We start from the raw sequence: 12,768 nt of genomic DNA on the forward strand, positions 1-12,768 counted from the left end.
AAAGGGTACTCATGTGCCTTATAATATTGATCCGAGAAGGAGTTTTCACTCCAGAAAGGTGATCATTTGTGGGGTACCGGGCTACCTCATTGTGCTAGATGATAGGTGCTATAAAAAGTATATCTTTCCATCCATGGTTGACGATTTGGAGTTATTTTGAGAACCTTTACTTATTCCATATTCCTTAGATAGGTTTAAGGTTATCGAAAGGGTGAAGGTTGTCTTCTCCCAATTTGATTACCATGAGGAGGTGTGGTGCAATATTTTTCCTTTGACATACGGTCATGTGATCTTGGGTGTTAGTTGGTTTGCACAATATAAAGTTCCAAATGTGCAAAATTGGCCAAATGTTGTAAGAAACCGGTGGGGAAATCATCTAATGACGAACATTCTGCCCAAGCCTCAAAGAGAAGTGCTCACCTACTCCAATCTGAATGATTATGAGAGACAAAAGATTAAGATCAGTAAGAGTATGCAAGGTGGTAATCCGAGAGTGGAAAAAGGAGAGGGTGTGTGGAGCAAAGTGAGGGGATTGCCACCAAACTATGCTAATATTGTTTGTCCTTCTATTTCTAAGGACATTTATGTATGTACCAATATGGAAAGCGAAGGAGAGAAAGGACGAAGAGAAGTTGCTTCCCAAGCTTGTGGAAGACCTTCACACCAAGGTGAAGAAGAACATACTAAAGAACTCCAATGTAAACTAGCTAACTTTTACACTTTTGTGCATGTGAATGATGATTGTGTGGCTAGTAGCCCATTGCGTATAGGTAGTAGCTTACCTATATGTGAGTATATTGATTCTTTACTACTTGATGATGCTGTACATGTTGTATGTGTGCATACACTAGTTGATCCTATTGATGAATGAATTGATTCTTCTTGTAAGATCGATTTATGTCCACTAAGTGTTGAAGCCATTGTATTGAATGAAAGTACATCATCTTGTGAAAATTGTATTGATCAACATGTGTTTAAAATTTTCCCACCACTTAAGGCTATGTGTGATGTGATTAAAAAATCTCAAGTGGGTGAAGAATGTGAACATATTGGTCAAGGGAATAAGAGTGAACCCGTGAGCTTGTCTTGTGGCATAGATTTTAATGTTTGCTTGGCTTATAGTGATAATCATGTGCGTGAAATGTCTTTGAAACTTGATAATAAACTTATAGAGAGTGAGCTTGGTTGTTACAAATCTTTCCGTGGGATAGATCCTTCTCTCTTTAGGTATAATATCTTGTTTGAAGATAGTTTAATCACTCCTAATGGACCTAGTGACGAGAATGATGTTGACAGCATATCTTGTCTTGGAGGCTATAGCCTATATGCCAACCCACTATGGTGTGAAACATTCCCCCTAAGATTGGAAATCTCTTTTTAAAAGATGAGAGTACTCTTAAGGGTAAGGAATGTGTAGTCTTGGAAAGTAATTCTTCTTTTACTTTGCATGACTTTATGGTTGAGAGTACTCATGATGATGATTGGGAAACTAGTAGTGAGTACACTCATGAGGACACCTTAGTAGAAGTTGATTTGAGTGATACCTTTCTCTACTCTCTATTTTCCTTTGATGATATGTATGCCATTGTAGAGAGTATGCCGTGAAGTTAGGGTGAAGATTAAGGGAAAGGGGAGTATTGTCTAGACCCGTGTCTGTGGCCTCTCGTTCCATTAGACCCCGGTGCCAAGTGTGGATATGATGATGTCGGCACACCCAACTTGTTGCTTGGTCTACATGACAAGCAAGGTTTGAATTAGGATGTTGGTATCCTTCCCTATAATGGAACATCTTTCTTGGGGATTCACAATCCACTTGAGGGACCAACAATGTACAAAGAAAAGAACTCCAACCAAAGGGAGGGTCTTTAAAGAAGGGGAGCCATGAAAGGTTCCAAGAGAGTTCACTATTGTGTGTTTTCATTATTGACCAAGGTTTTATCACGTGTAGGTCAAGAAGAGAGTTTTCTCTTGAAACTACTTTGGATAAACTCCATTTATATGATACCCTCTTTCTATATGTATGTAGAGATGATGTTTTTTATAGCCGACTCCTTTGTGCATTTTCCATAGGTTTCTAATACTTAGCGCGAAGGATTCTTTGTTATATTTCTAGTATGTACCGCCTTGAAATGATGATGTTATTTATTGTGCTAATTCTAACCCTCATGTCATGAGGATATTAAGCGTGTTTGTCCTTTCTTTGGTCTTACAAAGTTTTGATTTGACGTCGAATCCTTTTCAAGAAGGAGAGGATGATAAAAGTCAAATGACCATCATAGCTCTTGATGACATTATTTGAAGTAAATACATTAAGAGTCAAGCTTTGGTCACATTGAGGGTGCAGGAACATACATAGAAAGGCCAATTCGAGCACTCCATAGAGCAATTCCGTGTGTGGAAGGTTGCTTGGGACTTGCCTTTGAAGAATACAAGTGTCAAAGTATAAAGAGGATCTTTAAACACTCCAAGGCAGACCCTCTATTACACTACATAGGTTCCCCTTATTAAAGGCATTGTGGTCATTTTTTTCTTGTCTTGTAATAGAATATAAATAGAATATGTTAGGGTTATTTCACTTAGTTTTGGATGATGAACATGTGAAGGACTTTCTTCTCTCTATGAGAGTGTAACCCCTTTAGAGTAGGGCTTGAAAAAGCCAAGTAGTTATTGTAAGGCTTGAAAAAGTCAATATTGTTCTTTTGCTTAGAAATGGTGGTTCATAAGGTGAGTTGATTCCCTTAGCGATCACCGTAAGAAGATGGGTTCTTGATGTTGCGACTTTATGGTTCTTGACGTTTGATATACGTTTTGGTTCTCTTTGTTTCGTAAGATCTTATGTCTTCTTAACTATCCTTTAATTTATTGCATTATTTGTGTGTTTGTATCCTTTTGTTCTTGTCTCAGTTTCTTTGTGTTGTTGTTGCTCGTGTGTTGGTCATTGTGCTCTCGGGTTTGTCTTGAGTTTGTGGACTATTTTTAGCTTTCGTATCATTTTGTTCCTCCCAAAGTTCAATTTTATTCATTTTTAGCTCACCTTACCACGTACCCTCACCCATTTTACACTTTTCCCACAAGGAAATAAATATAACAAATCCTAACAAATTAAATCCCTAATCCCTAATATTCCCTTATCCTAACTAATTTTTACACCTCATCCTAACCACCCTTACCCCACCTACCCATGTACCCTACCCCAACCCTCTGTCACGTGTCCTTTCTATTTCCCCTTTAACAGAATTCCATGACCCACACCATATAGGCACAACACACAACAGCATAAGAAAAAGAGGGGCCCACACACAATTCACAAAAAAGAGAGGTCAGCTCTCACGCACACACTCACGTGAGGGCCTACAGAGTAATAATATTCCTCTATTTTTGGGAATTCACGGGGATTTTTGGGATCCACTGGAATATATACACACACCACCTCACATAAAATAACACACATAATCACTATCGCCTTCACGTATTCACTGAAAAAAAATTCTACGATACACATACACATTCTGAGGAGAGGATCATATATACAAAAATACACACACAGAGAGCAAAATGCTCAGATCTCACTGGAAAACTTGCGTCTCACTGGAGAGTAACACACACATAGTAACAAAATACGCACCACACTCACTAGAAAAATTGGAGAGATAGAGAAACACGGAGGAAACCCGAGAGGGAGAAGAAAGTCGAAAGGGAAGTGAGGATCGGAGAAAAAATAGTTAGAGAGAGAGAGAGGGATTAGAGATCGGAGAGATGAACGGAGAAGGGTAACAATATAAATCCGGTGTTTTGACTATTTTTCCGGCGAACCTTTTCGCCGGAATTGGCTTATATGTCGTTCTTTTGATATATTCAAGAAAATTCCTAAATCTCTTTGTTTCTGTTGGTTTTTGGTTCTCTATCGTGTTGATTGGGGTTTTGGATTCGTCTATCTTCGCCGTTCATTTTTTGATATCAGGCATCGGGGTGTTCGTGATTAAATTGGGACAGTGTTCGTGATTCGGGTTTCATATTATGAGTTTTCCACTGATTTTAAATTTGTTCAAATCGCTATTTTTCAATAACGAGTTGGATTATGTTCGTGATCCAGGCTTGATTTGAGTTTTTTGGATCCGGTTCCATTTTCTTATCGTGCAATTTGGCATATAAAAACTCATTTGAGGTACAATTCTCTCATCTCTCCCTTTATTTTAATTTTGATGTTTTTGTGGATGTGATTCGATATCTTTGTCTATTTGTTTAGATGATTTGGGGGTGATGTTTGATGTTGTTTGCTTTTGAATAATTGATCGCGATGGTAAATGTGATGACAATATGAGTTTGGGATTGTATTAAACATGAATTAGGGTGGGAATCAAAATTGATAAAGTTGAATGTTGGTTAATTTAACCCATTGGTTGTTGTTTGATTGGAAACGAATGTTAATTTGGACAAATTCGATAGTATCATATCTTAGTTCGGGGATTAATAGGCACAGTTTAGGTTCAGGTAGGTAAATTTAAGAATTTTGGATCGATGAATGCTTGAAATTTGTGTTGAATGGTTTTGTTTTTTCGCTTTTAGATCAATTGTACCATTTGGCCGGGGAATGCCCCGGGATATCTGTATTGTTTCATCTAGGGAATATATCGAGGAATTTGAATTCAAAGGAGGTTAGTGAGGAAGGCCCGAGACATCGGGTAAAACATTGAAGTTTAGTCTATGATTAGTTTAGAATAAGATTTATATTTCCGCACTTTTTTATTTTGGGACTGTATAATTCGAACCGAACATTATTTTTCGGACTTGTTTTATTTTGATGTGATTTTTTGTTTGGTTTATACGTCTTATAGTGTCTACTAGCCGATATACTCCACGAAGTGACCATGGTCGAACCACGGGATCGAGGGGTGCCTAATACCTTCCCCTCGGTCAACAAAATTCCTTAATCAAAATCTCTGTTCGCAAACTAGTTTAAAGAGTCAGATCATTTTGAAAAAAAAATTTTCAGAGGTGACTTAGTACAGTCGATTTATGCCAAGTGGTGACTCTGTGTTAATTGTAAAACGAATCCTTTTCGAAATAAATCTTCATTTTTGTTACTTTAATAATAAAAATCCTTTCAAACTTAAAATTTAATCTTTTTGGTTTAAAAAAAGGGGTGTGACAACCATTAACAAAATTTATATGATTAGACTTGACTTCAGTAAACTTAGAGGAATCAATGCAAATTGCTCCTTTAAGGTCCACAAAGATTGCATAATTTCCCAATGTGTGAATCTCCTTCAATTCAACCTTTTTTACATCTATTTCAAACACTTCAAACGCATCACCTGCTTCTTTTCTGAATCACAAAATAATCAATAATGCCCCTGGTAACTCAATGAGGTATCCTCGCTTTCCAAATATTATATTTTCAGAGAGAACAAGCATGTTTGCTTTAACTACAATTGGTTGAGGAATGCTAGGCCCTGGAACCCTCAAAACCCAAAATTTTCCATTATAAGTAACACAATAAAATTGTCCTTTATAGTAAATCATAGAGGTGATTCCACAACAGTGATCAAAGTCAACATATGTTCAGCTGAGGTCTCAAGGTCGCCAACAAGATAAATGATTGAAATTTGCAGAATAGGAAACCACCAGTACATAATCTGACGTGACAGAAGGATTGACAGATAAGACAGCTCTGCTTATGTAGTAATACTTCTCTCTTCTTTTACGAGAAGGAAATCTCTTTTCTGCTAAAGCCCCTAATTCTTTTTCGAAGGGAAGTTGTATACTACGGGAGAAAAGATCCAACAAATTTATCTCGGTGGTGACAATATTTACGATGAAGATCCATCCTTCTGTTGGATAACATTGTCACTTTCTAACCTTCGGGAGAAATACACGTGAAATTTTCTTCCTAAAAAGAGAGTAAACTTCTCGATAATCGTCACTTTTATCAGCCAACATTGACAACGGAAGTTGAGGCGATAAAAAGTTAAAATTAGCCTTAGTTGTTGAATTTCGCCATGAGGTACAAACAACACCAAAAGCAATAAAATCTTCTCACTTTAAGGGGTCGTTTGGTAGAGTGTATAAGATCAATGCAAAATATAGAGTATTAGTAATGCTTGCATTAGTAATACGTGTATTAGTTATGCATGTATTATTTCTTATACATTGTTTGGTTTGATGTATAAGAAGTAATTCATCTTACATAATTTCTATAAAAGCAATGTTTGTTTACAAAAATACCCTTCATTGATTTTGTACATTTTTTTGCAACAAATTATTTTTGTCATCTCAAATATAATTAGTATTGTTGAACTAGTATATAGAGGTTTCGGATTAATTGCAAGACCTTCGTCTTTGCGCATGAAATATTATGCCAACGGATTAACATAGTCAAAACAAAAATAAAATATAAGACGTAAAATTAAGAAATAGTCTCATTTTTTCTTAATCTTTTTAAAGACCCTCGAAGTAAAGCAAAGATATGTTACAATTATTTAAATCAATCATTCATTGTTGTAGATTAAAATGGTGGGAAAAAATTATGAAATATTTTAAAAATATTCACTATTGCAAATTAAAATGGCGGGAAAAGGAATGGTGAAATATTTTGAGAGGGAAATTGAGGGGTATTAAGGTCATTTAATAAGTTAATGCATGTATTAAAGACTTTACATTACTAATACATAGAAAATGGGTGGTATTAGTAATAGACACCTTAATACACAATAGAGTATATAACTAATGTCATTGCCTAAAAATTGTACCAAACAAGGTATTCATAATACACATTAATTAATACATGCATTATTTTTGTCAATATACTCTCTACCAAACGACTACGTTTTGCAATCAGACCAATTAGGTCCCTAGGCAATTCTGCCCAATTTTTTTTTTCTTTTGTTTCCCAAGGTATCCTCAGCCCGACAGGCCAAGGATTAATCCTCCGCAGATCTGAGCTCCATTTAAGGATTTATCGCTGGTCAATTGGTTGCTGCATGCACAAGGCGGGAATTGAACCTCCGACACTTGCTTAAACGACCTAGTGAGCTAACCACTAGGCCAACCAAGCTTGGTTAATTCTGCCCAGTTTACCGCCATATAACTCTAAGAAAAAGAGAAGCTTTATAATTTGTCAACTATTTTTTTTTTTTGACAAACATTTAATTATATATATATAGGTTGTAAATTTATTCCTATACGGATTTGGAATTAAACAAAAGTTCAAATTATATATATACGTTGTAAATATATTCCTATAAAGATTTGGAATGCAACTAACCTAAATATTTCCATGTAAGTTCGACATATTAGCTGGACATCTTTACGGTTTGTTAAATGAAAAAATAACATAAATATACGCCTTAATTTACCATATTTACATAAATTTACACCCTTACAAAGTAATTAAAAAAATCTCAACTAATTTTATATTTTCGTTAGATGTATTGGGAGCTAATTATGTATCTCGACAGATCCAAAATCGAAATTTTCACGAATTATGCTAAATATCTAATTTTTTTTTAACTAAGCTCTAAACTGTTGGGATTTATGTTGTTTGCTACAGTAGACGTAACATGTTAAGTTAGTTGGGAAAAATGATGTGTAGATACAAGTCCTATTTAATATTGGTATCTTTTAGTCAAGACGTAAAAGGTGAGGTATGTATACATTCTATCCTCCCTATCTGGCGGAATAATAGAGACCGAAATATTATTTTCCCGACTCAATAATATAGAGCAAAATATTATATATTTTTTACTAATTCTTTTGGATTAGAATATATATGCATCATTTTTTTATATAGATATATCAAAATCACAAAGTCGAGGGTTACATTTTGCCTCTTCTCCAAGAAATAGGACACAAAGTCGATACGATAAATATCTAAAAACTCATTTGCAAAACGAGTGTGATTCTTTTTTGCTTGGCTAAAAAAATCTTATTATCAAAGAAAGAAATATATGAAATAGAATAACACATACCTACTCTACCATCGTTATCAATGTTGATGCAATTGTAGTTGAGGTCTTTAGGTCGACAACAATCCAAATAATTATAATTTGTTTAGCAGAAAATCACTAGTACAAAATGAGCATAATTTTTATCTTTATTATAAAAACTTTATTAAAAAAATAAATGAAACAAAAGAATACATACCTAAAAACAACTTCAAACACCACTAAACTACAAAAATGCTATAATACATCAACTTTGATAGACATACACACAACTTAAAATAGCAATTCTATGTATTTATTTTTAAAAGCATATCAGAGATAACAACAATGATATCATTAAGCAAAACCAAAATATAATTATCATTTGTAAGAGGAGAAGACAAATTAGCTAATTTGAAGGATTCTTCACAATAAATAATATCCAAATTTGCATCTTTAGCATAATATCCCAAATCCCAAAATTGTTTGTATTCCAAATATAATTTTGCTTGTTCTAGAAAAGCCATTGCATCTTCATAATTAATTGAACAATTCCCATAAATATTTCTCAAATTTGAACATTTTCCCTTCAATTTAAGTGAATTAACCTTGTCATTGGTAACATTAATATGGGAAATTATCAAATTAATGGCTATATTCTCAAGAGTGAACAAATTTGCTTTTTAAAATTTTGGATTTGACCCCAAAATCTCTTCACAAAATGTTTGATTCTTGGTTTGTTTACAAACATTTGGAATAAAATTTCCAAATGAAAAGCCAATTAGAAAAAAATAGGTTGAAGAACAAGATTAGTAGTGATAGTTTAGAAAATGAGGACATTTTTTTTTCTCTTTGGAGTGTGTTTTTCATTGAAAAAAAAAATGTTTGTGTTGTGTAAATTTAATTAGGAAAAAAATCTAAATATACCTCCTTAGATTATAAATTGTAAGTCATAGCAAAACTTCTTAAATTGCAACTAATAACAAGTTTTTAAAAAATAAAATAATAAAAAGTTTAAAACAAACAAAATTAAGAATAAAACGTTTTTTATATGCTAATTAAAAAACTTCCATTTTAGTAGGAGTTAGTTATTATGTGGGCTAAAATTATGGAACCTATTAATGTGCATGTTTTTTTTTATTTCTTAAATTATATTTATGTTCATTTTTTAAAAAGAAAAAAAATACTTTTTTTTTTTTCATAATTCATTCTTACTCAATCTCTATTTTAATTTCTAATTCATGAATTTGAATTCACAATAGAATTGGTGATAGTAAATATTATATGTTAATAATTTATTTTTAATTTGTGAATTATATACAATCTATTATTCATGTATTATTTTATACAATTAAGCTAAAATTAATTTATATATAACAAAGTCCAATTTTAAATGATTTTTTATTTTTGGGGTCTCACTTTATGAAATTGGTATATAAGATTCTATATAAATGATATATCTTATAACTATTTATAGTGTATGAAAATGGTACATAATATGATATCCACAAATTAGTTTAGTAAATTTTATTAAAGTCATTTTATACTCATGTCATATTTAAGATTTTTTTTTCTTTGGGGAGGTGGGGGTGGGGGGTTCTCAATGTATGGAATTGACATTAAAATTGGTATTGATGAAGTTTTGTATATGTCACATTTGTATGAAATGAGTTTTATGAATGTGACAATTGATAGGAAAAATGGTGTTGTATATTACATAACTTTTTTAATGTATGTAATGGATATTTAATGAAAAAATGTCACTGTAATATTGAAAATAAACTAACCGATAATTATTTGGTATCAAATAACTTTTTCTTGCAATAAAAAAGATAATTTGTATTAGCCATGGTTGATATTGGTGTTGATTCAGTATATTAATTTTGCTTCATGGTATCAGTATAGTTCAATAGTTATACAAAAATATAGTTACAACTTGCAATAAACAATCTAAAAAATACATATAAATATAATTTTCACATATAATAAAACTAAATCTATTAACTGGGTCGAGATTTTAATTGATAAAGTGTTACATTTCTTTACAATGTTGTACTTCTCCATTTTTTATTTTTTCTACTGAATACTTTATTTGGCAAAGTTAATTCTCAAAGTATGTGTCATATTTTATTTTTTTTTTTAAAAAGATCCGAAAAGAATTTTTTTTTAAAAAAACTTTTTTACTTTATTTTATTATTATTTATTGAAAGTCATTGTTGTGATAAAAGATGAAATCTATGAATAATGGAAGGAGAATTGAAGGAATAATGTGTATCAATGTAGAAATATTTTACCAAATTTAACTTTTTAATTTATGAACAAATTTTGTTACTTTACTGATAAAGTTAAAAAAAGTACAAATAAAGATAATTATTGAAACTAAAATTTATTCTTAACATAATTATCCATAGAGTTAATGAGGAGAGATAAACTATTAAAGACTAAAAAATAGGAGATAATAACAAACACTTATTTAATATTTTTTTTTTTTTTAAATTGCTATAACTTGCAATTAAATCTTTAATTCAATAATTATGTGAAAATGTTGCTATAACTTGCAATAAACAATCTAATAACTATATACAAGATAATTTTCACAATTTATATTGTATAATTTTTTTTTCCTTTTGAGTTGAAGAATTTGTGATTGTTGCAATCTGCAATAATTAATTTTCTTTAAATATTGTATAACTAGAATACTATGTGTTGCTTAATTTGTTCTTTTATTTCTTCTCAAGAAGAATACAATGTACACAATGTTTTTCTTTTCGTGAATCCAATTGGTTAATTTCACGGTTACCATCTAAAGTATGAAAATTTGGACTTTAATAACCTTGTAAAGTTTTAATTGCAACTCAAACACCTCCTAGGGTCGTCCCACAATTTTTTCTTAATTATTAACGTTCCTAATTATGTCATTATTCCAAGAGGGAGTTGCTCGTACAGAAAGTATCCCCACTTTCAACTCTAAAGTTATGAGTTTGAGTCATCAAAGGAGCTAAAGGATGGAACCTCCTAAAGAGGGGTAAAGAAAACTACGAGCAAACGAATAGAGTAAGTAAAACCAACATGGGTTATGCTGTAGTGATAAGATTATTCCACCGTTAATCAGAGGTCTTGGATTCGAGTTATGAGTATAAAGAAAATCATGTTTGGAGCATTATCCCCCAGAATAGGTCCTGCAATGCGTGGTCTGAATTAGTCAAAATTAGCTGAGATTCTAATATGAGTACCGAATACGGGTTGAAAAATCAAAAAGAAGAATAGCATAGGTAATAATGATTTTTTCAAATCTATTATATCCAAGACAAAAACAATATTTTTATTTGTAAAATTAAATTCTTTAAAAAATATAAAATTTTAAAAATTACTATAAATAACCCACGAAAACAAATTATATAGGATAGCGATTAGTGGTTGGTTATAAATAAAATAGAATAATTAGTGGTGAACAAACCTTTACCAAAAAGGAATTAGCCATATTTTCTAGGCTTATACGTCGGTTATTACCTCCTATATAAACACCTTTTCCAATCCTCCTCTTTTCATTGTTCTCTTTGTATTTATTATTATAATTTTGATTTACAAAAAAAGCTCTCTATTGTCTCCTTTCAATTCCCAAACATACTTTCAAGGTACAAATTTTATCTCTTTTAATTCTCTTTATATTGTTATTTTATAATTTTAATCTGTTTGTTTTTATCATGTTTGTATGTTGATCCATATGTTCATGTGTTATGTTGTGTTACTTGATTGAATTTAACCAAAGTGATTTTTTGATTGTGTGAGAATATGTGTTGATAAGCGTTTTGGTATTTGATTTTTGAGTTTCATATATGAATTAATTATTCATTTTTATTTTTTAAAACATAGTTTTATATCTGAAATATTCACCAATTATTTATTCAAACATGCATCAATTCTTTAATTTTTATTTAAAAATATCACCTATTGTTCACAATTGATAGAATAGTGCACTCGAGAAATACACTACTTGATTTAGGTTATATTTTTGCTTAATCTTTTTATTTTTTCAATAGTATGGGAGTCTGGATGATCACAGTGTCACTGGGTGATTTGAAGTATCTCCAAATCTATGCTTCTCTTTCACTTGTACAATGTGGTGGTTGTATTAGTTCAAACAGTTCTTGTGATTAGAAGCTTAGCCTTGTTGTATGTATGCTCAGAATCGTCAAATATGTCAATGGGTGCGTGTCGGATTCGCCAAAAAAATAGTGTATTTTTGAAGAATCCAGCATGGGTGCGGCATCGAAAGTGAAGAGTCCATGTATCTGTAGTATTCTTATGTTATCTGGCATTGTTACTTATTTGCAAAAGATATCATTGTACTTATTTGCTATGTTGCTCACTCTTCAAAAATGTAGCGGGGTACGTGTTGGGTTCTTCAAATGTAATGTATTCTTGGAGAATCCAACATGAGTGCGGCATCGAAAGTGAAGAGTCCACGCAATTTAGCTTATTTGTAAAAGATGAAATGATTGTTTTCTGTTATGTCTAATGACCTTTTTTTGATGTAATTTCAGATGCAAATCTTTGTAAAGACCCTCACTGGCAAGACCATTACCCTTGAAGTTGAGAGTTCGGACACTATCGATAATGTCAAGGCTAAGATTCAGGACAAGGAAGGTATCCCTCCTGACCAGCAGAGGTTGATCTTTGCTGGAAAGCAGCTTGAGGATGGTCGAACTCTTGCTGACTACAACATCCAGAAGGAGTCCACCCTCCATCTTGTCCTCCGTCTACGTGGTGGCATGCAGATCTTTGTCAAGACATTGACAGGGAAAACCATCACCTTGGAGGTCGAGAGTTCTGATACAATTGATAA

At 32.2% G+C, this 12,768-nt stretch overlaps 1 protein-coding gene across 1 annotated transcript; it reads right to left on the reverse strand.

Annotated features, from left to right (window-relative positions):
* Nucleotides 1-376: 376 nt before the first annotated feature.
* LOC124887024 lies at nucleotides 377-12,762 on the reverse strand. Its single transcript, XM_047396187.1, has 2 exons — nucleotides 12,446-12,762; nucleotides 377-430 (listed from the first exon to the last, which is right to left on the reverse strand). The coding sequence occupies exons 1-2, from the start codon at nucleotides 12,668-12,670 to the stop codon at nucleotides 377-379; spliced, it is 279 nt and encodes a 92-aa protein (XP_047252143.1). The 5' UTR covers nucleotides 12,671-12,762.
* Nucleotides 12,763-12,768: the final 6 nt, after the last annotated feature.

Source organism: Capsicum annuum, chromosome 9, assembly GCF_002878395.1.
Source record: "Capsicum annuum cultivar UCD-10X-F1 chromosome 9, UCD10Xv1.1, whole genome shotgun sequence".
In the NCBI taxonomy this organism is placed as follows: Eukaryota; Viridiplantae; Streptophyta; class Magnoliopsida; order Solanales; family Solanaceae; genus Capsicum; species Capsicum annuum.